At 37.4% G+C, this 26631-nt stretch overlaps 1 protein-coding gene across 3 annotated transcripts in view; it reads left to right on the top strand.

The window, feature by feature from the left end:
- Positions 1–26631, top strand: part of LOC131249216 (probable polyribonucleotide nucleotidyltransferase 1, chloroplastic) — a 97288-nt gene that overhangs the window by 23555 nt on the left and 47102 nt on the right. For 2 of the 3 annotated variants that reach the window (XM_058249848.1, XM_058249847.1), the window contains exons 10-12: positions 1941–2207; positions 18570–18644; positions 23132–23245. In XM_058249848.1, the coding sequence (XP_058105831.1) occupies positions 1941–2207; positions 18570–18644; positions 23132–23245 (456 nt within the window). The remainder of the gene's footprint in view (positions 1–1940; positions 2208–18569; positions 18645–23131; positions 23246–26631) is intronic. The other variant, XM_058249849.1, reaches the window with a different exon arrangement.

Raw genomic sequence — 26631 nt, 5'->3', positions numbered from 1 at the left:
TTTGGATGTTGGATGGTCCTGTTCCAGATCTTTGATCAGCCTAGTAGCGTTGCCTGGATGCATCCTTTTATTGATCATGTATGATCTTGGACAGCAATTACAGTATTTTGTATAAAGACTTGTCAATGAGTTTAAAGCATATGTTGCTTCTCTCCCTATGTATATGTTACCTCCATAAGCATGTGGTGCTCACCCCATTGCATCAGTCTCCTGGGATTATTTGCACGTGTTGTGTTATCGATTGTCCGGGCTAAAGAGTAACTTAGGTGAAGTATTTTTGTTGGGTTGCTCTTTGTGAAAGGCATGCAGCTAATTCAAAATTCTTTTGTTTTGATTTGGTTATATTACATATTGCCTCTCTACCCCCATATGGACAAATGAAATGCTGATCCTAGAAGCTATTGCCTGAATTGTTATAGATGTAAAGGCTGCTAGTTTTCAAGGTTCTGATTTGTTTGAAGAAAGACCTAGAGATTACGTTTGTGGATTGCACAATCAATGGACCACTATCACTGTAACCTTATGCTTATTGAAACTACTAGTTTTCTAGGTTATTGAGCAACTCGGGCATTTTTTCTTGTGTATTTTCATGGTTCCTTTGTTATATATTTATGCATGCTTTTTTTATTTTGGTGTGGAGTGGAAAGTTCCTTTTTTTTTTTTAAAAAAAAAAATTTATTTAATGTGGGGTTGTGGGGAGGGTTGTGTGTGGTGGACTGGAGGGCCACAAGAAACATGCACCACTGGGTTTTAAAGGACGAACAGCTTTATAGCTATAGATAGGTAGTAGGAAGATTTGGCCCCAAGAAACATGTACCCCTGGGTTTTAAAGGACAAGATATAATTTACAAATTGTACATTCAACTTTATAGCTATAGATAGGTAGTAGGAAGATTTGCGTTTACCATATCCTATCCTCTAACACCAAGGATGAATCTAGCAATTGGCATCATTTACAGGGTGGTTGTAGAAAGGCATGAGGATAGTGCTGGCAGTGGGGGCAAGATGCCTGGCAATGGCTTGGATGTTGACTATGGTGATGGTAATTGGAAGATGTTAGGAGGGAGTAAGAGGAGAAGGGAAAGTTGGTCAGGATTAGAAAGTTCGCTCTAACACCGTGTATAATAGAATAGAGATACTTCTATTTTTTCAATCAAAGAATGAACAATTCACCCATCTAGGAAGATTATAGAAACCTAAGGATTCTAGGGATCTTGAGAGACTAGATATTAAAACTTTTGCCTCGTATTACAGCTATTGTACTACAACATATTTACAAAAATGCATTGTGGCACAATGTACCTCAACACTAGGACTAGGACAGCCACATGCTTATATTCTTAGGTTAACACTATATGATACTGGTAATGCCATGGGATACGATTAGTATATTTACAGAATGTGATTTATCAGATCTTATACTAGTAGACTCAATGTTTTTGGGATTCCTGACAATTTCTCATGGTATCAACATGTTGAATGAGTTTTCCATGATTATGCATCTATGTCCTTGATTTTGGAAATGCAAAGTCGTATGCCTTGTCCTATTCTCCTTCTAGTTTCTATATGTGTCACGGTTTGGGTCTGTCCATTTCCTTATTTTCTTTTGTTTGATTACAATGCTTACCTGTGCATTGGGAATTGATTTTCATTTTTCCTCATTTCATCTCCATTCAACTTATTGGATAAAAGCACTGGCATCATGTGTGAGATGGACATTATTTGGTGTTGCCATTGGTGTTACTTTTCTTACCATACTTCCATTTATAGTTTTGCCATGACAAGCGGGTGTTGCTTTTTATTGATAAAAAGTTGGTATTGCTTTTTCTATCACAACTTCTATCTATAGTTTGGAATAAATATTGGGTGTTTTCTTCTATTCTTTATCATAACTTATCTCATTAATGGTGGTAACAAACTCAGTTATTTGTGCCGCACAGGAAATTGCTGGTGATGAATTGGTCAAGGTACTACAGATAAGGAACAAAATACCTAGAAGAAAAGCTCTTTCTGCACTGGAAGAGAGGGTTTTAACCATTCTTACAGAGAATGGATATGTTGCTAAGGATGAACAACCTTCAGGTACGACCGAAGTGGAACCTGATATTTGTGAGGAGGAAGATGAGGATGATGTAGTGATTGTGGATGGTGAAGTCGATGAAGGTGACATCCATATAAAGCCAGTTTCACGAAAACCAATTCCCTTGGTGAGGGTCTTCACTCTCAGTTCCCAAAGTTAGTTCATTTGGTAGTAAATGATACATTTTATTATTATTATCAATGTTGTCAAATCGCATATGCGATCACATGCGATCAACATATGCTGTTTGCATTTGCAACTGCATATAGTTTTTTTTTGAAAAAGAAAAATAAAAAAGGAAAAAAATTGAAAAAAATTCTAAAAATTAGGGAAAACTTGCCTAAGTTATTGGATAACTTATTTTACTTATTACATTGTAGTTTGAGAGTTTTATTGCGTTATATATTTAATTACTTATATTATATTTACATAAATTCTAACAAAACAATCAACAAGCTACATTAAGAGAAAATTAATTATTTAAAACTTCAAACGTAGAAATTTTATTGATAAATGGATAATTCGATAACTTGAAACAACTTACAAGTTACAAGTTACAACTTAATGTATTTTTGTAGAGAGATTTGATTAAGAGAGAGAGAGAGAGAGAGAGAGAGAGAGAGAGAGAGAGAGAGAGAGAGAGAGAGAGAGAGAGAGTGAAAGATTGTAAGGGCTCGATTGGGAGCTTGTAAATGGAAGTAAATGGGAAATGGATTTGGAGGTAAATGAATTGGGAGTATATGACTTACGAAGTTGTGTTTGGAGGGGAGAAAATGAAATGCATTTGAAATCAAAATATTCTATTTGGATGTGTGTAAATGGGAGTAATTGGAATGCATTTGAATTTTTCAATATATTCGCACGCATATATGTGATATCCCAGATTGGCTTGAATATCCGAACTTAGTGTACATATGTGATATTCAATAGAAGGATTGTAATAGGCCCATTGAAGTATACACTTTAACAAAAAATTAGAAAATTTTGAGTCTCAGGTAGGCCACAAACTTGTCAACATTTTTTAGCCATTCATTTAGATGGCCATCCTTTGGACAGTTTGGATCATTCTTTTGGTGTGATTTTAGTGATGTAGCTGATTTTTGCTTTGTTTTGGAGTATCATTAGTGTGACATGTGTATGGCGGACGTGCATAATGGACCTTTGTTGACACGTGTGACTCTCCAAGGGAGCTCAAAAAGGCATTTCACCCCATTTACGTCCAAATCTTCTCTCGTAGAGAAGATTTCATTTACATGCACATTTACTCCCATTTCATTTCATTTACATGCATTTACTTCCATCCAAACACACCTCAAATACCATTTACCTCCATTTAGTCCCATCCAAACGGCCCCTAAGCTTTAGAGTGGAGATCAATAGTGAAAATGTGAGGTATTTGGGTGCCTATTTGTGTGGCTGAAATTGCAAAAAAAAAAAAAAGAAAAAGAAAAAAAAAGAGGTCTTAACGGTCGTATTTCTGACCATTGGGCCATTATGCGATCGCATATTAGTCGGATATAAAAGTATGCCAGGACATACTTGCCATGGTCACATATGCCATCATGGCATATGCGATCTCTTCCATAATATGCGCATTTGCGGTCATATTTGACAACATTGATTATTATTATTTATACTTAAGAGAAGCTGCAAGTTAAGATCCCCTACACCACCAGAAGCCTAAAACTTGCCAAACCAACCAAGCTAATCCTCAACACTATAATATTTTTGGTGAATACCTTAAAATTTATTAATGCAAAAAAGACTGAAATACAACCCATCAAAGTAATGGATAAGTCCCCTATAAAAAGACGATCTGTGGACTTCCTTTCAAGAGAATCGGTAATAGAGTTGGCTTCTTCGAGGACCTAATTAAAGTCGATAGAAGAATGACAACACATTCATATGTCATTTGGAACAAACACTAACGTCAATGAGGTCGATGCCTTCTCGAGGTCCATGTGATTGCCAAAATGGAGTCTCCTTCAACTTTAAGCATTTCCTCAAAATAAATTGATCCTGGTTTAATCACCATAAGTTCAACTCTATTAGAATTGCCATTTCCCACCAGACTAGAGAAGCAAAGAATAATAGTGCCTTTGTTATCTCTAACCACCCCTCTACCTGATTCCCAATGTTACCCAAACACTATTGTTACTAGAATTGCACTTCTACAACACCCCTCTAATCACCCCTCTAATACAAACATCTCTAACCACCACTCTAATACCTTTGTCATCTCTAACTTCCCACTTCAACAACACATGGTTTAGGCTCCTATTAAATGGAAACTTAGCATGCATATATATATATATATATATATATATATATATATATATATATATGTATATATATATATATATATATATATATATATATATATGTATTGCAATATTTTGGTTCTTAACTGTGTAAACATGTGTATTTTAACATCTCTTGAAGTTTTGCTGAAAAATTCCTCCTTTTTCCCAATGTTTCATTCAGTCAGGGATGTTTTCTGGGTATTAGTGATAATCTCGGAGATATTAATATATGTTTCTATATCTCCAGTTTTTGGTACATGTAACAATGCCGATGCTCTGAATAGTGGTGGTGATGATGACAATGTAGCCCGTAAGCGTGCCCGATCAACAAACGGCGCATGATCCAATGGATTTACATTATCTAAGATGTCAAACTTTACAAGGCCAAAGATGAATGGCCTTTTTTGGATGATCCACCATTTGGTCCTTAGTTACAACTGCTCACTGGATACAATAAATGGCTAGGATTGTAAGATTGGAGCCAATGCCCCATGGCTAGGATCATCAACACAAGTCATGGTCTGTGGGGACTGGGGAGATATCCCCCTCTCTTTGATGAAATTTTATCAAGGAGCCTTTCTTAGTCTTTAAGATCCACAAGCAAATGTTGCATTTCTAATGATAAAGAAAAAGCAAACACTACTATGTGAATACCACACCTCATTTGATGCTTGGGAAATGCAGGTCGTGATTGCAAGGTGCTTCTTTAGAGTATTGGTATTGTTACATGTATCGATGACCGGGGATACAAAAACATGTATCGGTATCGTTGATATTATTGTCGATACTCAGAAAAGATCGCTGTCTGAGGGAAACATTGGGAAAAAGGGGGAATTTTTAAAGTAAAACTTTAGGTGATGCTAAAAGGCACATGTTTACACATGTACGAATCAAAATATAGCAAAAAACAACTATATATAATACATTAAAAATTTTTAGGGGCCTAACCATGTGCTGTTGAAAAAATCATTAGAAAATTAATATAAAAATTTGTAGAAAATCACTAGATTGGCCAACACATAGCATATGAGAGTTTCACATTAATTAATAGTGAAGAACACATATTTTCCAATATAAAAAATGAAAAATTTTTAGGATTTCCCCCATTTTTCACTTAGATCCATGTTAATGCATGAGAATTATGCATATACGTGGATTTCCATTGCAATCCATGCTAACATTTGAGAAGAAAAAGAAGAATTTCTATGGATTTTCCATCACCTTTGAGTTCCATCCCATCTTCGTTTCGAGTTGAGATTTCTCCCCAAATCAATACTTTGATTCAATAAAAACCAATAGTGATTAAAATCACCTAAAGAACAACATTCCAAAAAATCCCTCAAAAATGGAGATTTCTTGGTTTTTTGAAAATTTTCTAAAATTTTGTCAAATTGTCTTTTTATGGATGTTTCCCCAGTATCGGGGATGCTATCGCTAGTAAAGTGGATATTATCAATGTTGTCGCCAATACCAGAGAACTTTTATAAGGGATTCTTCTCAAAGTATCGTTGGTATCAATAATATCACCAAGTATCACCGATGCTATTGAACATATTGGCAATATTTGAAAAATTTTGCACTTCTAGTAGTTCCGGCATTGTGGACCTGATGATATCGATAATATCGCTGATATTTGAAACATTGCTTATGTCTATCTTTTATGTGTTATGCATTTGAGAGGATTCATTGTTGATGGTTAATGTAGATTTGCATTTTATTTTGATGATTCTAATGGGAAGATTCCATAGTCGTCGAAGTCAACTTTTAGAAATGCTATTTTACTATAAATATGGAAATTTTTGTAGGAACTACCATTCTCTTTTTTTTTTTTCCCCACGTCAGTGGTATATGTATTGTTAATCGGACACTTGTTTTTTTTTTTTTTTTTCCCTCTTTTGCATGAAGCTTTAGGACACTTGGGAATTTCTTGAAATGCGATACTTTAAAATCGGTATAAACAAGGTGTCCTAGTGTTTTCATCAAGAAATGTCTTATGCTAGACACTTTATGTGAGGAATTAAGACGCCTTTTAGATTTCCTTTCAATTTTATTTATTTATTTATTTTTTTAATTTATTTAGATCAGAAGTTTTTTGAACCTTGCCCCCAAGCTTCCTCTTAGTGGTGAAGAAACTCTTTGTAATGATTGCCTCTCACACTCTAGAATTTATTTCATTTTGTGACAGGCGCAATGGCCACAAAATGAAAGCTCACAATTCTGGTTCCTTTTATGTCTTGGGGTTTAATGTTCATAGAAGCTAATATTTCTTGAGATGATTATTGGGTGATTTTTTTTTAAATTTAAATGTTCGTTAATTGAATATTTGTTACATTAGACTACTAATTAATTTTTATTAGAAATTTATTTATGTTTTAAAAAAATCAGCATCATCATCTAAGCCTTATCCCAACTAATTAGGGTCATCATCTACACAAATCCTGTGTTTTTTTTTTTTTTTTAAATTTATTTTATAAATGTGTTTCATTCATGTAACAGATTATGGGTCTAATTAATTTTTATTAGAAATTTGTGTATGTTTAAAAAAAATAAATCAGTATCATCATCTAAGCCTTATCCCAATTAATTGGGGTCATCATCTACACAAATCCTTTGCTGCCATGCCACTCTAGTAAAGAATAATTTATTAATTTATTTGTGTAAGAAAGTATTCCTTTGCCTAGATTTTGCAGTTTTTTGTGTTGGGCACTTTAGAACACTTGACATGTTGGCACCTATGCCCTGTGTCTTGGTCATGGTGTGTCGTAACCAGTGTTCGAAATATCGATACTATCGGCTGATATATCGGCCGATATTATCGTTATCGGCCCCCAGCGAGACGAAACCCGTCCGATAACGCTAGGAAGATACAAAAAATCTCAAAATCTGGATATTGCACGATATATCGTCGATATCGCGCTATATATTGTCGATATCGCCGATACATCGTGTGATATCACACGATTCCTCCTCCATTATTGTCAGAAATCGACAAACAGACTCATTATTCGGGAAAAAAAAACTTTCAACAAGTAGATTTCGGTACCTGTAGAGGAGGTCGCCCTAATCGGAAGTTGTATTTGAAGGGCCATTCGAATCGTAGCAACAAAATCTCTGATTTGGGTGAAATCCAGAGAAATCCAGAGAAATCGCGAAATCCAGAGAAATTCTCGGCGAAATCCGGAGATAGTCTCGGCGAAATCTGGAGATATTCTCGGCGAAATGATGGATTTGGTAGAGATTTTAGGGTTTCGGAACGCCGGCACCCTCTCTCCTTTGAAAAAAAGGGCTCCGAGCCCTTTTTACGGGATGCGGATGGGCTGGCGTACCACACACCACCGACGTGGATGATGTGTTGATGTCACCAAGTTCTGTGGGTCCCATCATGAGTATATGTTATATCCAAACCGTTCGTCCATTTGGGGAGCTCGTCGTAAGGGTTGAGCCAAAAAATAAGACAGATCCAAAGATCAAGTGGACCACACTGGAAAAAAATAGTGGGATATTGAACGTCTACCATTGAAACCCTTTGGGGGGTCACAAAAGTTTTGGATCGTATGATATTTGTTTTTCCTCTTCATCAAGGTCTTTGTGACCTCATGAATAGATTGGACAGAAAAAAAAAAAAACGTTATGGTGGACCGTATGAATGTTATAACGGTGAGAATCATTGTCCTCACTGCTATTTGTGGTGTGGTCCAATTGAGGTTTGGATGTGACTCATTTTTGGGCTCATGATCTAAAATGATGTCTCCAAATGGATGAACGATGTGGATATAATAAATACATTATTGTGGGGCCCATGTAACTCTGATCTCCTTTGAACTGTTTGTACAATTGGAGGTGGATGATTGTCCACGCTACTTCGCATGAAGTTCATGCGCTAGAAACTTAGGTGGGGTCCACCACGATGTTTATGAGAAATCCACTCTGTTCATCTGTTTTTTGTGCACGTTTTAAGACAAAGGGCCGAAAAATGAGCCGGATCCAAGACTCAAGTTGGCCGAAAACGTGAGGACTGAAGGTCCATAGTTGAAATATTCGTGGGGCCACAAGTTTTGAATCAGTCTAATATTTGGGTTTTCAATTCATCCTAGTAGTAATGCCGTTATGAACGGTATGAATGGAATGTAAACATCACTGTCGACTCAGGAAGGTTTCAACTGTAGGAATTTACCTACCCACCTTTTTCTTTAGTGCGGCCCACTTGAGTCTTGGATCGTGCTCAATTTTTGCCTCAAGTCTTAAAATAAGCTCACAAAACTGATGGATGGAGTAGATTTCTCACAAACATCACGGTGTGCCCCACTCCTGCGAAAGGATTTAGTAGGAAATCTGTGTCCCATCTTCACACGACACATACCCATACCTCACTGATGTGTGGTACACCAGCCAATCCACACCCTCCATCCATTTTCATAAGTAATTTTAAGGTATGAGCCCAAAAGGGAGATAGATGTAAGATCAAGTGTACCACACCACAAGAAAATGTGCTGGCAAGGGCCCACCTTAATGTTTATTTGTCATCCAATCTATTCATGAGGTTTGACAAACTTGGATGGGAAAACATAAATATTAGCTTTATGCAAAAAATTTATAGCCCCAAAAAAGTTTAATGGTGATCATTCAATGACCACTATTTTGTGTGGTGTGGTCCACCTTAGATTTGGATGTGCCTTATTTTTCAAGCCATGCCCTAAAATGATATGTTAAAATGAATTTCAATTGAGGTTTGGATATGACTCATTTTCATACATATCTTTATACATTTATAAATGGTATGCATCATATTTAAATATATTTACCTTAGCTTAAATAGATAACGCAAAACTCAGTACCTTATACAAAGAAAATTTATTATGTGCACTTCTTTTTCGATATTTTATGATTTAAAAGTGTGTATTAAGGTCTTTTTAAATAATCTCTGAAGTTTCATAAAAAAATTCAACCATTTTGCTTATGTTTCCCCATGTTTCCCAAAAAGTGCGATAAATTATGTGATACAAACGATATACCCCGTGCGATAACTGATACGTATCTGTATCCCAAGGTTGCGATACATTGCGCAATATTGATATTTTGAACACTGGTCGTAACGACCATTATATAACAGTAACGGTGGCAACTGTTATGCATTACAGGTTTGTTGTGGTTGTTTGGGTGGATATAGGTTTTCTTTGGAAAAAAGAGAGGATGTAACGGCTGTTGAGGCCCATATCATAACGATAAAGGTGGTGGCCATCACAACCATCGTTATCGTTACAAAATACCTTGACTCTTGGTAACATTGAGAATCCTATTCCACCATGCTACTCTATTAAGGGATGATTTATTAATTTGTGTAAGAAAGTATTCCTCTGCCTAGATTTTTGGAGGTTTTTTTTTTTTTGCATTGGGCACTTTAGGACACTTGACACTTGGCGCTTGTGCCACGCGTCCCGTTAACATTGAAAATATCAAACTCAATAAAAAAAAGGGAATAATACAAAAAGGGTTCCTTTAGGGTGCATCTTTAACTTGGTTATTTGCCACTAGCACTTCTATGCCTTTACATGCAAATCAGACGGAGGCCTTAGAAATAAGAAGGTTATTATGTACTTCGATCGTTGTCATCATCGTCATCATCTAAGCCTTACCTCAATTAAATTGGAGCGGCTATGGCTACATGAATCCTGTTTCACCATTCCACTTTATAAAGGGCCATACCTTCATCAAGTCTTTTCTTACTACCTCCATCCACCTCCTTTTGGGCCTTCACCTTTCCCTTTTTTAGCCCTTCAAAATCTTTCCGACTGTAACAAACATTTCCACCAACCCTTCGATATCTGTTTTTGATTGCTTTTCTTTGGTTGGGTCAGGTGTCTGGTGCCCTCCGTGTAGGAGAGCTCTATTAGACAATGAGTTGATTGAACTCCTTGAATTGCTACCTAACCTGGACTCAAAAGACTCCTCCTTCTGGACACATTCTCCTTCCGGCACATTCTCCTCCAAAGTCCTTATGGAAGCCATTCGGACTCGGAATTCCTCGACTACTATGAGCATCTCTTGCTTCCATTGGTCTTACGGAGCTACACCAAAGGTGGCAGCTTTTTGCTGGTTAGAGGAAGAACACTCAACATTGACAGCCTTCAATGCAGAGGATTAATCCTCCCAAATATCTGCCTCCTCTGCCTCAAGGAAGCTGAATCTATTCCTCGTCTATTCATGTGCTGCCCCTACGTCTTCAAGGCTGTTCTTCTTTTTGCATCATCTTCCACACTAGTTGGGTGATGCTTGGCACCATTGCTGGGATCCTTTCATCTTGGCACAATGCTGGTCCAGACAAAGACCTCAATCAAATCCAAAGTTTGTACCTTATGGCTACTTTGTGGGCTATTTGGGCTGAAAGAAATCTTCATTGTTTCCAAAACAAAGCTGCCCCTGCTTCCCACCTGTTTGCACGCTTGTAGACTTCTGGAGGATTGGTTCTTATCCATCCACTGCAGTTATAGCTTCCTGATCAACATGCTCCTTAATTCTTCAGGCTCATCTTCTATAGCAGCTTAACCTCTTGGCTCTCCTCCCTACAGTCCCGGGATCCTCTCTTCGATAGACTTTTGGAGTTTTCTCTGGGGTTTCTCTTGATGTCCAGTTTTCAGATCGGGTGGCCCCGGGGTTGGTTTTGAGTTGTATTGAATTGTATTACTATTGTCAAATAGCATATGCGATCCTGTGCGATTGCATATGCGTGTGCGCATATGCGATCGCATATATATATATTTTTCGCATTTTTTCAAAAAATTAAAAAAAAAAATCAGAAAGATCAGAAAAAATTAAAAAAAATTAGAAAAATCAAAATAAATTATTATATGTCATTGGGACATGAAATACGTTTAATTTAAGTAAAAAAAATAAAACCAACCAATTACATACATATAATAATGATACATCATACATTTACAATTTAAAAATTACAATATAGTTAACTTCTTAAATCTTAACAATTAACATTTTAGTTACATTTAACAATAACAAATATGAAATATGAAATATGAAATATGAAATATCAAATTCAAATAATAATATCCATATTCAACATTCAACACTGCATGTACATGATAGTTGATGCAATACATAATATATCAAGTTATCAACAATCAACAACATCAACATCAACACACTTAGACTTATGAGACAAGCATTAAACAAAATTAAGAAGTTATGTATTTATTATTTATCTAATCAATAATCATTAATTATATACATTGATCTAGCATCCATTGTGGCACATCACCACTAGGTCCACCACCACCACCATCATCATCATCATCATCATTATCATTCGAGTTATCTCCTTCTTCTACATACACTTCTTCTTCTTCCGTTTTTTTATCATCTATGCGTAATAATACTTCATCAACATCCAATGGTGGATGATCTTCAATTTGATCATCCTCATCACCTTCTCCTCCTTCAATCTCCTTAATCTCATCAACGGGTTGACGGCTACTACTCGCCTCCCGGCTCCCCCTCGTCCTTCGCCTTCGAGTGGTACTACTACCTTCACCAAGTGTCGATCCATATGCGGCATCTTCAACTTGTGCCCATGTTAGATCATCTCCAACAAATACCGGGTCCTCCGTCTCTATGAGCCACTCGTTATCTGCATCCAACTCATTTAAGTAGATACGGTCAAGAAGCTGGGTTTTTCTTTCCTACTTTGGAATCGTTCTCGCAATTTTTGATTGTATTGAATGAAAACCAAGTCGTTGAGCTTTTTTTGCTCAAGGTGATTCCTTTTCTCGGTATGAATCTGAAAGAAAGAAAGCGCATTTGGCATTAGCTATTTAGGTAATTAATTTAGCTTAGGCCACTAAAAAAATTAAAGTTTACAAAAAAACAAAACAATTACTAAACAGTCTAAACTTACCGCCTCGAACGTGCTCCAATTGCATTCGCAACCACTGGCAGAACACGTGAGTCCAAGAATCTTCATAGCCAGCTTCTTTAGAGCTGGATCCTTCCTGTTCGGGTCCACTCCATAGGTAGCCCACCAGTCAGCTGAGAAAAATAATTTAAGTATTGGTTAGAGTCTTAGTCTCTTAGAGACACTTGGTAGAAAAACTTTTTGTAAGAGTTCAGTACACAGTTGACAGTACACTAACATACATTTATATAAGTACTTACTGGGTAATTTCATTGTTCGATGTCTTATTTTGATATCCTTTGAGAATGTCTCTTCACTTTTTATGTAGAAGTCCAGCAAAGTTGAGATCTTATCCTGTTCTCTTCTATCTGGAATCATTCTTTACAAGACATCAATAAATCCAATCATATGCATAGTTAGTGCTTCTGCTGGATCAGCAGAAGCGAATAAACAGACTGGGTTAAGGATGTAAGCAGCCGAATACAATGGGGATGACATTTGGCTGCCCCATCTTCTATCTATAATATCTAAAATTGGCCTGTAATCATGGTCTCTATAGTTAAAATGGTCCATGATCTTATTTTTTGTCCTCTCCATCGCATCATATATGTAGCCCATTGCGGGCTTCTCATCCCCGTCCATCTATCGCAACACAGTGACTAAGGGCTCGGATGATTTTAGCGCCTTTACCACTTGAGTCCAAAAACTTTGAGAAAGAATTGTTTGTTAAACCCGTTTCCCTTCAGCCTTCTTTGACCAAGGCCCACTTGTAAAATCGGCTGACAATATAAAACTTCTAAGTTCTGATTTCTTTGCATGTAGCCTTTGTAGTGTTAAAAAGGCTGTAGCGAAACGGGTGACTGCTGGACGTAGCAAGTTACCCCCAATGCATTTTCTTATTCGACTGAGAAGAAGGGCGTGTTTGTACATAAAGACCGTGATTCTTCTAGCCCTTGCAATCACATTTATAAATAATCTACCTATATCTTCTAACATAAGATCAATACAATGGGCCGCACAGGGGGTCTAAAATAAACGTCGTCTCTTCTCCATAAGAAGACGACCGGCCATTACATACGAGGCTGCATTATCTGTAATTACTTGTACAACGTAGTCCTCACCTATTTCTTCAACTACACTATCTAGTAAGTTAAACAAATATTCTCCTGTGTGTGAATGACCCGACACATCCACTGACATCAAGAACATTGTCCCAGCTAGACAATTTACCAAAAAGTTAATGAGAGCCCGACCGGATCTATCGGTCCATCATCGACCATTAGTGAACAACCATACATTTTCCATGATTCCCTATATTCAGCTATGAAGGATTGTGTATATTTAACTTCAGTTTTTAGGCATGTCTCCCTCATTTCATGATATGAAGGAGATTTAAGCCCAGGTCCAAATTGACCTATAGCCTCAATCATTACTTTGAAGCCTTTTGATTTAACGGCGTTGAGAGCAACACCGGTTTGGTAAAACCACTTAGCAATATATTGAATTGTGGTTTTCCTATCTTTTTGTTTATACCGGTTCTCTAAAGTTGATTGAGCCGGCCCTTTCCCTCTACCCCTTTGGTCGACCACATCCTCGGGGTGTGGTCTACACCATCTATCTATGGGCCCATGCCCTCGGGCTCTTTTCGATGGTTGTACTTGTGGTCTAGACCGGCCTGTTGAAGTAGGGGGAGTAGGACTAGCTTCATTTACATTAACTACATTTATATCTTCATATGCATCTTGTTCCATATATTCCTCTTGACGTAGGGCACTATTGCATTTCTTTCTTGATTGTTTTTCCATATACTCCACGATCTCTCTTTAGATTTCTGGAGTAATTTTATCGCATGCTTTTGCATTTGACCCCGGTAAATGTGCAAGGTGTTGCTTGTGCCTTGCAATGCCACCGGAACTCACAAACCCACATAACTCACATACTATGTGAGTCTTTTCGGTAGCACTACTGTAGTGCCCATACTTCCAACCCGGGTCATTCGACATTATGATGGTGGATGATGGTGTGTGTATTAGCACTAAAAAGTAACTAGCTAGCTACTAACTAGAAACTAGAAAGCAAACTACAAATAAAAAGAAAACTAAAGTAAGAGACTAAGAAGAAGAACTAAGAAGTAAGAAAGAAGTAGATCTAAGAGAGTAAGTAAGAGTAAGAGTAAAGAGTAAAGAGCCTAAGGAGATGGGACTTGAGAGAGAGAGAGAGAGAGAGAGAGAGAGAGAGAGAGAGAGAGAGATTTACACACAAATAAAAGTAAAATTACAAATGTAACAAATCTAAAAGAGGTCTCCAACTTCCAACTTTCAACTTCCAAATTCGACTCTAAGTTGTCTACTTGTCTTCTCTTCACCTTTGCCCCTTCACTTGAGTATTGATCTTGAAATCTTGTTGTAACTTGTACTTGTAAGTTATAACTTGTAAGTTGTAACTTGTAAGATGTAACTTGTAAGTTGTAACTTGTAACAACTAACAATTAACAAAGTAACAAATCAATTAACAAAATATATATATAAAAAAAATGATAGAAAGAAGTTGTTAGAAACTTAGAATTAGAAACTTCGAACTTAGAAGTTAGAACTTAGAAAACTTAGTGGATGGAGATTGGAGAGGACTAGAGGAGTGAGGAGTCTCTTGACTCTTGAATATAGATGGTAATGGTATGATGTATAATGTATCTTGGATTCTTGATTCTTGATTCTTATAGACTTATACTCAGGGTGTCCCAAATCGGTTACGTATCGGCTGTAACGGCCGATACATAACGGTAACGGTGGGACCCGTTACGCGATACGGGGCCGTATCGGTTGATGTCCCGATTTTGTACTCGTAACGGCTGTTACTGACCCGTAATGGCTGTTACGGGCTTGGAAAAAAAAAACTTGCCTTTTTCTTTTCTTTTCTTCTTCATCTTCTTCTTCTTCTCGGACAGCTGCGGCCCTACTGCGGCTATAGCCTGTGTCGTTGTCTTCGTCTTCTTCTTCTCTCTCTCTCTCTCTGTTCTTTCCCTCTTTTTTCTTCTCTCCTTTCCCTCCTTTTTCTTTTCGGTTTCCCTCTCTCTCCTTTTTTTTTTTTTTTTAGGTGTACCACACCAGCTTAGCTGCTGTAGGTATGTGTCACGCTAAGACAAGTGCTAACGCTCCTCGAGCTCCAAGTTGTATGAACGGTTCAAAGGAGATCAAAGTTATATGGGCTCCACAGTGATGTATTTATTATATCTACACCGTTTATCTATTTTTAAATATCATTTTAGAGCATTACCCAAAAAATGAATCGTATCCAAAGATCGTCTGGACCACACCAAAAATAGCAGTGGAGATGATGATTTTCACCGTTAAACAATTCGTAGGCCCACCATAACATTTATTTTCCATCCAATCTGTTCATAAGGTCAAAAAGACCTGAATGAAGAGGAAACACAAATTTCATATTGATCCAAAAGTTCTGTGATCCTAAAAAGGGTTTCAATGGTAGACGTTCAATCCCCCACTACTTTTCGCAGTGTGGTCCACTTGATAATTAGATCTGTATTATTTTTCGTGTCAAGCCTTAAGACGAGCTCGTCAAATGAATGGACGGTTTAGATATAACACATACCTCATGATCAGACCCACAGGACCTGCTTGCGTGAAATGAATGGACTGCGTGCGAGTTACGCAGCACGTTGCACATTTTATTAAATTGTACATGTGCCACATGGGCCCCACCATGATGTATATATTTTATCCCTGCCGTCCATCCATTTTGCCACATCATTTTAGGTTATGATTCAAAAAATTAGTTAGATCCAAATCTCAGGTGGACCACAGCATAGGAAAAAGTGGTTATAGAATGCTCACCATTAAAAATTTCTTAGGGTCCACTATAATGTTTATTTTCCATCTAACCTGTTAATAGGGTCACACTGATGTGGATGAAGGGAAAACACACATGTCAGCTTGATCTAAAACTTTTGTAGCCCCAATAAATTTTTAATGATAGTCGTTTAATTATTGTTGTTTCTTATGGTACGGTCCACTTGAGCTTTGGATCTGCCTCATTTTTGAGCTCATGACCTAAAATTATTTGGCAAAATGGATGGACAGTGTGGATATAACACATTCATCACGAGTGGGGTCCTAAAAACTTTGACACTCGTGTGCTACACTTCACAATCCGAGTCCTACCTAATTCGGGCCCTTAAAAAATTGTACACTAGACATGTATTAACTTAAAATTTACCAATTAAATTATGGACTGTAATTGCTAACTCAAAATGCCAAAATCAAATTGTTTGAATAGTTTTAATTGTTAATTTGTGGACGCTTATTTTTTTAAAACAGGGCCTTTTGATTTTTTTTCATGATTCACTATCCAATAAATGTCCACCAATTCACAAGTGGGATAATGCTAATAAATTGCATGAATTTGAGGCTGATTTGGGGCATGAATTGGTCCTCCAAGTCGGCCCCAAATTGGCAACGCAATCTACCTGAATTTAATTTCATTTTTTAAAAAGAACTATTGGGAGAAAGATATTAAATTGTTAAGTATATAAATTAGATATTTAGAAAATTAAATATATAAATTTTGTAGTCAAATTTAGGTTGCCTTGTTCAAAAATTAATCAGACAGTCCGATACAACTTCTCACCCTAGAGTGGACCGTTACACCACCATAAACATGTTCCAATTTATAAATGAATGCATATTTGGAATGCTTAGAATATTCCGGATTAAATCCATATTTTTTCATATTTTTTTGGCAAAAAAAAAAAAAAATTGCGCCGTTACGCCCCCGTATCTGTATCGGTTTTGGAGGGCACCGTTACGCCAACCGATACTGATACGGGATACCTTACTTATACCCTTGATTCTTGATTCTTGAAAGTTGAAAGAAAAGAAAAGAAATATGAAAATGGAATATGGATGGAGAGGAGTGGATGTGGAATGCAGATTGTAAAGTGCTTAGAAGTTAGAATTAGAAATATGTAAGAGAGGATGTAGTAAGAGAAATAGAGAATAGAGAGAGAGTTTGAGTTTTTTTTTTTTTTTTTTGCATGTAGGAATGCTTAGAATGCATATTTATAGAGTAAAAATCCGGATTTAAAAAAAAAAAGGTCAGAAATCTGATCGTTGGCCATTATGCGATCGCATCTGCGATCGCATATGCTGGCACATGTGGCATATGTGATCGCGTATGTGCAAGGATTGCATATGCCATTGCCGCATATGCGATTGGCCCACATATATGCGCATATGCGATCGCATATTCGCATATGCGACCGCACATGACAACACTCCGTGTTTCAAGTTGTATAGTTTTTTTGGTTTTGCCTCGTTGGCTGGTTTGAGTTATATTTTTCTGTTTCTCTCTTTTTCTGTTTTTTTAGTTTATTTTGTTTGTCTTTTTGTTTGTCTCTTCCTTTGGGTTGCTTCGGCTCCCCTTTAATAAAAAATTTCAACCTTTTAAAAAAAAGAATCGTACTAACTCACACGTTCTAATTGGCATGGTTCTTGGTCTCCCTTGCACATGACCAAACCATCTAAGTCTACTTTCCCTCATCTTATTGCCTATTGGTGCTGCTCCTAAGCTCCCTCGAATGCATTCATTTTTAATTCTATCATTTCTCGTCTTGCTAGTCATCCATCTTAACATCCCCATTTCAGCGACAATCATCCTATGAATGTGTTGTTCTTTAATTGCCCAATATTATGTCCATAAAGCATGGCTGGTCGTATAGCTATCCTATCAAATTTCGCTTCCAGTTTTAGTGATACAAAGCGATCACGTAAAACTCTGGAGGCACGTCTCCTTTTCTTCCACCCATTTTGAATTCTATGGGAAACATCCTTCTCAATCTCTCCACTCCCATGAATAATCAACACAAGAAATCGTAAGTGGTCATTTTGGAGAACTTTTTGGTTAGCAATCTTATCTAATGCTTCGTTTTCACTGCTATTGTTACTAGAACTGCACTTCATATACCTTTCCCACACACAAAAACGAAAACTGCACTTCATATAGTCTGTTCTACAATAGGGAAATTACTCCAAATATTGTTCAACAAGAGGGATTCTTATTATTGTTGTTTCCATGATTTCTTTCTTCCATGTTGGAAAAGGGTGTTCAATTTTTTTTTTTCTGGTACATACTTTTCCATGTTGTCTTGATAAACAAAATTTTCTGATAATTACTCTGATATCTCCTTAAAATGCTATAAATTTGAAGAATGAAGTTTATTGGTTTTGACAATTGACATACAGAAAATTTCCAATTTTGTCACATATAGTTATTTTCTGAAGTAGACGTCAAGCTGGTTTTTAAGGAAGTCACATCCAAATTCTTGCGTAGACGGATCGTGGAGGTATTCTATAACCCTATGTTTATTATGAACATTTGGAATGATATTTTATTATGTTTCTTGTTTCTGGATTTTCTTGTATTTTTCGTCTTATTTTGAGAACACGTCTTTGAGGTATTGAATGCCTTATTTTGTTTAGTTTGAGTTCGTAAAGGGACCCATGCAACCATCACAAGTCACAATCACACACTCAGTACTATGGTAGGGACCAAACATCCAAGATTGTATGTACATATGTTGCTCTCGAAAGTTGAAACTACACAAGGCTTAACACAGAGAAGGTGAAGTAGGATGGAGAATATTGAGATGTTGAGATGGAAGCAAAGTAAGCAAAAGAAAACCAAAGCGCTTGCTCCATATGTCCAAGGGTTATAACCTTTGTACAACCCAAAGATATTAATAATCCTACCAATGCTTACTTTGTTATATAACTAATGCAAATAGCACTAAACTAATAAAACAACCATTCCTAAAAAGTAACTTACGCCTAAAGACACCTAAGAGTATTGAAGTGTTTTAAACCCTGTAGGACTGACCAAGTTAACAATTAAGTCCAACACATCCTTATTATTTACCTTGTATGTCTCATCAATAATAAAGTTTCCTTTTCTTAGACTCCAAAATGTAATAAGCACATATTTTTGTGATAGTTGTGTTTTGTGAAAGAGTGATGCAGGACTGATGCATGAACCAAATAACATGTGCGATCAAATAGCCGAATTAAGATATTCAACAAAAAACACAAACATCGCTATAATCATCACAAATATCATGAAAATCAAAAGAGCATCATGCATAATCCTTAGCCTAAGCTACCAACATCGTAACACAAAATCATTTAATAAAAAGAAACTAGGATCTAATAGATGTAGAGACATCCAATTAGCATATGGCATAGTCTATTTCAAAAAAAAATCTAATACAACCTAGGGTGAAAATTAGGGTTCGGATAATTTAGGAAAGTAGGAAAATTAAGAATTTTAGTTTTAAGGTTAGGGTTTCGGGGATGGAAGAAAGGGGTTTTGATATAATAATGATCGGAAACCAAGAAAAGGGGAAAGGTGGGATTCACACGTGTGGCCGTACGGTCACACGTATGGCGTGGGGTGGATGAGTTTAGGTCAATTAGGGTTTGTGATTGTCGATGGGTTTGGGAGAAGACGAAGATCTGGGATGGGAGAATGAAGAACCTGAAGAAAATACCTGGATGGGGGAGAAAAAGGAAGATGGTGTGGGAATAGATGGAGACCTCGCACTTCCACCGATGAAGATTAGCCTCACACCAATCTTCCTTCCAAATCGCATGAAGTATCTTTAAATCGCATGAAGATGGAAGAAGAAAGGAAAAGCTTTTCTCTCTCTTTTTTTAATCACAAAATCCAATGGGAGAGAGGCCACCCGCTCCCCTCTTTTTATAAATCCAAGAAGTTTCAAAAATTACAATAATCCCCCCGTATTGTGAATCTTAACAAAATTAGCCATAGTCTAAATAAAATCAACCAAAACACTCATAATGTGTCCAAATATAAAATAATAAAAAAATAAATCCTAAAATATAATAAAGTCTAAAACTGATGTGGACGATTAATGATCAATGGCAAGGTATCCCGTATCGGTATCGGTTGGCGTAACGGTGCCCTTTGTTACCGATACGGATACGGGGGTGTAACAGTGATACGGGGGCGTAACGGACCATAACGGTGCAATTTTATTTTTTATTTTTGTCAAAAAAATATGGATTAAATCCGGAATATTCTAAACATTCCTAATATGCATTCATTTATAAATTGAAACATTTTTATGGTGGTGTAACGGTCCACTCTTTGGTGAGACGTTGTATCGGACTGTCTGATGAATTTATGAACCAGATAACTTGAATTTGACTACAAAATTCATATATTTAATTTTATAAATATCTAATTTATATACTTAAGAATTTGATATCATTTCTCACAATAGTTCTTTAAAAAAATGAAATTAAATTCAGGTAGATGGTGTTGCCAATTTGGGGCTGACTTGGAGGACCAATCCATGCCCCAAATCAGCCTCAAATTCATGTAATTTATTGGCATTACCCCACTTATGAATTGGTGGACATTTATTGGATAGTGAATCATGAAAAAAATCAAAAGGCCCTATTTTAAAAAATAAGCGTCCACAAATTAACAATTAAAACTATTCAAACAATTTGATTTTGGCATTGTGAATTAGCAATTACAGTCCATAATTTAATTGGTAAATTTTAAGCTAATACATGTCTCGTGTACAATTTTTTAAGGGCCCGAATTAGGCGGGACCTGAATTGTGAAGTGTAGCACACGAGTGTCAAAGTTTTTTGGGCCCCACCTGTGACGAATGTGTTATATCCACACCGTCCATCCATTTTGCCAAATAATTTTAAGGCATGAGCCCAAAAATGAGGCAGATCCAAAGCTCAGGTGGACTGCACCATAAGAAACAACAATAATTAAACGTCCACCATTAAAAATTTATTGGGGGCTACAAAAGTTTTAAATTAAGCTGACATGTGTGTTTTCCCTTCATCCACGTCAATGTGACCCAATTAACAGGTTAGATGAAAAGTAAACATTACGGTGGACCCTAAGAAAATTTTAATGGTGAGCAATCTATAACCACTATTTCCTATGGTGTGGTCCACCTGAGATTTGGATCTTACTAATTGTTTGCATCATGACCTAAAATGATGTGGCAAAATGGATGGACGGCATGGATAAAATATATACATCATGGTGGGGCCACACAGCACGTGTACAAAAGCGTACCACACAAATTTCTTTGAAAGCGGATTAGGTGGTGTACCTCAATGACATACCTGTATTAACGTCAGTAAGTCCTGTGGGTCTGATCATGAGGTATGTGTTATATCTAAACCGTCCATTCATTTGACAAGCTCGTCTTAAGGTTTGACACTAAAAATAATACAAATCTAATTATCAAGTGGACCACATTGCAAAAAGCAGTGGGGGGTTGAACGTCTACCATTGAAACCCTTTTTGGGATCACAGAAATTTTGGATCAATATGAAATTTGTTTTTCCTCTTCATTCAGGTCTTTTTGACCTTATGAATAGATTGGATGGAAAATAAACGTTATGGTGGGCCTACGAATTGTTTAACGGTGAAAATCATTATCTCCGCTGCTATTTTTTGGTATGGTCCAAAAGATCTTTGGATATGATTCATTTTTCCGGTAATGCTCTAAAATAATATCTAAAAATAGATGAATGGTGTAGATATAACAAATACATCACTGTGGAGCCCATGTAACTTTGATCTCCTTTGAACCGTTCTTACAACTCAGAGCTCGAGGTGTGTTAGTGCTCGTTTTAGCATGACACGTACCTACAGTAGCTATATAGTTATAGCTGGTGTGCGGTACACTAGTCAGTTGGCTTCTGATTTCAGATGAAAAAGACGGGAGAGAGAGGGAAACCGAAAATAGAGAGAGAGAGAGAGAGAGAGAGAGAGAGAGAGAGAGAGAGAGAGAGAGAGAGAGAGAGAGAGAGAGAGAGAGGAAGAAGAAGAAGAAGAAGAAGAGCCCATGTGCATGGTCTTCTAGATGTTCGCACATGCACATAGGGTAATAGGTGTGAAAAGCATTTCTTGGCTTCCTTGGCGAGCCACACGAGTAAACAAAGGTGTCGTTATGCTCCTAATCCGCTGTACCCGTGGCACGCTGATGATACTATGAAATGATCTAATCATTGGCTGCATCACTAAAATCACACAAATAGAATGATCCAAACTGTCCAATTCTATCCATCTAAATGGATGGTTTAAAAATGTAGGCAAGTTGCTTGTTTGTGATCCTTACATTTGTGGCCCACCCAAGACTTGGAATTTCCTCATTTTTGGCCAAAGTATATATTTCAATGGGCTTATTACGATCATGTTGTCAAATATCACATGTACACTAATTTGGGATATTAAAGATGATTTGGGATATTACATTGTTTCTATGAGTATGTTGAAGAATTCCAATGCATTCCAATTCGTCCCACTTACTCCCATCCAAGCATAATATTTGGATTTCAGTGTATTTTGTTCATGGGCTACCAGACACAACTGAGGATTTCTTTACAATTGATTTGAGTGTAATTGTGAAATGGATTTCATTTACCTCCATTTATAAGCTACCAAGCGAGTCCTTGGATTTGTTCCAGGAATACTAGGACTACTTTAGCACAATAATATGTTAGGAACTTTTTATTTTGGTTCTCTTTTCATTTTTCTATCCTTGGATTTGTTCCAGGAATACTAGGGGACTACTTTTAGCACAATAATATGTTAGAAACTTTTTTTTTGTTCTCTTTTCATTTTTCTAGATGATTCATCTAAGTTTATACTGCAACAAAATATAATGTTCATCGATCAAATAACATTACCAAGTACTGTTGATTTAGTGCGGAGGGTGCCTTATGTGCACAATTTAAAGATATTTCACTTTATTCATGGGTTTCTGTTTCACAGGGTGGAAAAAGAAGTGATGGACGAAGTCCGTCTGAATTGCGTTTAATCAGCTCACAATGTGGATTACTTCCAAGAGCACATGGAAGCGCACTTTTTACACGTGGAGAAACACAGGTATGGCGAATGTCGCAAATCTTCTCATACATGTGAAATATGTTCCTGGAAATCAAAGCTGCATTTGGATGTACTATTGAATAAGAGGATTTCGATGCTCAGGGTGTCTTATTGTAATTGCTGCATTTTAATCCTCCCAAAGACTAGATAACCACTATCGAGTATCAAGACAGAGCCAAATCCCCTCCTTTCCTTTACCAGATCCACCCTGATCCAGTTGAATATAAGATCAAGGGTTTGAGCCAATAGCATGAGAGGGAGAGGAGGAAGAAAAGATATTTAGGGACTAGTAACTTGTTAGCCTCAAAATGACTAACTTGTATTATTAATGACTGATATTGTACTCCTTGTGACTACATGAGAATACAATACTCTCCCTCACGCATGACTTCATATCTCTCTCTACAATACGGATGTGGATTGTGTAGCACCGCCCTATAGTGTAATGAGTAAACTCTGTGGGATGCGGATTGTGTAGCACCACACTACAGAGTAGTGAGTTGCAGCAACGATCCATTTTTCCAGCTCATTTTAGGGCATGAGCCTAAAATTGAAGCATATCCAGAGCTGAAGTGGACCACACCACAGAAACAGTGGGGATAATGAGGTCCACCATTGAAACCTTCCTACGGCCCACAATGATGTTTACTTGTCATCCAACCTGTTCATAAGGTCACACAAACATGGATGAAGGGAAAACACAAATATCAGCTTGATCCAAAATTTCTGTGCCCCCCCCAAGAAGTTTTCAACAGTAGGCGTTCAATCCCCACTGCTTCTGTGGCGTGGTCCATTTGAGCTTTGGATACACTAATTTTGGGCTCAGGCCTTAAAATGAACTGGAAAAACGGATGGGTGGTGTGGATAATGACACAGACATCACAGTGGAGACCACAGAGTTTACTCACCACACTATAGTGTGGTGACTGGTGAGTTACTCGCTGCACAATCTGGATCCCTTCAATACTCGTCAAGCTAGAGTGTGAATATCAGGCATGCCAAGCTTGAAACATGTCCAATGAAGATGATGGTGACCAATTCCTACAGTTAAAATCAGCAAGTTGATTTTCAGACATAAGATACAACATGTCAATCTCCTTGGAGGACACCTCCGGAACAAAGTGACAATCAACTCTAATATGTTCATGATATACTGTATTGGAAGCGATATGACTTGCTGCCAAATGATATCACACTGGAGCTTCATCAGAAGAGTAACATGAATCCCCAACTCTGTCAACAAAGACTTTTAACTAAAGAATATCAAATCTGGAGAACCTCTGGGTGACATCTGGTGACACTTGCCCTCAACTTTCTGTTGCTGAAGTTCATCCAAGTCATCAATTGTTGCCACAACTCTTCCATCTGCACAAATCTGACAATGGTGAAGCCCCACCCATATCTCCTGTGAATTGCTACCTTGATTGCCACATCCGTTACATTCCCAAATCCCCCTAGGTGCCGGCAGAACTTTGTGGTGTTCCACTCTTCTGAGAAATTTTCCACGAAGATAATGAAGAAATTGCCACCACACACTTTGGATATGAGCTTTGATCTCTTATTATGCACTAGAGAGTCAAGTCATCCTTTGATCTCTAGTTGTTCATCTCGACTGTACTGTCAACAAGAGAATTATATGAAGTTTTTTTTTTTTTTTTTTTTTTTTTTTAATCTACAAAGTTTAAAATGAAAAATTTCTAACTATGATCCATATCAAATCACTTCTGATTCCTCAAATTTCATAGTAAAATATGTACCCTTGTTGTTTGTATGTGACAACCAGTGTTCCAAGTTTTGGTGATATTATTGATCATGTTGCTGATATTATCAGCATTGCCACCTCAGCGATACTAATAACACTGTATGTCTCCAAAATTCTAGGTGTTGGCGATATATTGGTGTATACCGTTAAAAAAAGGAGAAGATATTTAGCCATGTATCACCACTATGTTGATATTTTCAATAAATCGCCATGTTGATGCAGGACATGAAAATTAGATATAATGTGCAAGATTTCAGGCTTTAAATCATAATAATTTAGAAATAATCACAATAATTCCACATCCCACATAAAGTCAAGCATTCAACGAGGGGAATGTACGAGGGTCCAAGTCTACACATGTTAGGGCTGAATCAATTAAAAATTATAGACTAAACAATGCTCAAAGGATAGTAGATTCATCCACACATGCAAAGGATTATTTCCCAATCCAAGGGATTCTTACGTTTCAATTCGGGAAAACCCAGGGTTTCAAAAGTGGAATAGAACTTGGGGATTTGAGATGATCTAGGGTTAGGGTTATGGAAACAAGGCGAAAGAGGAGTGAAATAGAGAAGAGAGGGAACCTGTGATCAGCCCGCACGTGTGGACAACAAATCGGTCTGATGCACGTGCGTGGGGCCCACGAATCTGGAATCGGCCAGCTAGGGCCTGGTTGGCCAGGGATGGGCCACATTCCCTCCAAATTTTAGGCCAAATGGATGATCGGTTTGAACACGATGCTCCACCGAAGTTTCAGCCCTCCTGCATGGCCAAATTCTGGAAATCTGCTGTAGGGGAAAGATTAGCTGTAAACGTGGATGGATTTGATGAGAGGATGACTGTAGGAGATGAGGAATATGGAGGGTAGGAGATGGGGGCGATTTGGGATGGGCGTGGCTTCGCACCACGGTAGTTAGACCTTTGAAGAAAGGAGGGTTTCGTACCCAATTAGGTTTCGACAACTCAGAGAATTAGAGAAGCAGGAAAACGCAGAATTTTATTAATCATCTTCCAAAAAAAAAATAACTACAAGGATTTGCCTATTTATAAGAAAAACCTATACCCCAAAAGTCGCATCATGTGCGCATACTATTACTTAAAGACGAAGTAATAAAAAAAATAACTAATTAATATAATCTAAACCGTTCATGATGTTCCTAATAACGGTAATAAGGAAAACTCAAAGTCCTAGGTCACCTAGGGTAGTGGGCCACGATCATTAGATCCATTGACGAGAACCACATGATGATCGGGTCCACCCCAAGGAACCAAAACACAATCCTCTAACTAGGAGGTCCTCTATGGATGTCGTCATCGATTCAGATCGAAGGTGGGTCCCTCCTTGCGTACGTGCGTAAGGGGGGCATGCGTGTGTGCGAGATGTCCCCATCACATGTTCTCTTGTATATAAATTCTGAGTGCCTCTTATATCAACGAGAATATCGCCGATACAAGTTGACTTCCCATCCATTCACGACACCGTCCATGCATAATTTTAAAAAAATTGAGAAAAAGCTTCCCAAGATGTCGGCTCTTTGCCACTTGGGGGTTGTATTATGTTTCAAGGGAGAGAAATTGCGGATCAACAGCTTAGTGGGCTGCAATTGGGAAAATCAGAAAAAAT

The sequence above is a fragment of the Magnolia sinica genome, chromosome 6, assembly GCF_029962835.1.
Source record: "Magnolia sinica isolate HGM2019 chromosome 6, MsV1, whole genome shotgun sequence".
Taxonomy (NCBI): Eukaryota; Viridiplantae; Streptophyta; class Magnoliopsida; order Magnoliales; family Magnoliaceae; genus Magnolia; species Magnolia sinica.
This window is presented reverse-complemented; position numbering and strand designations above follow the sequence as displayed.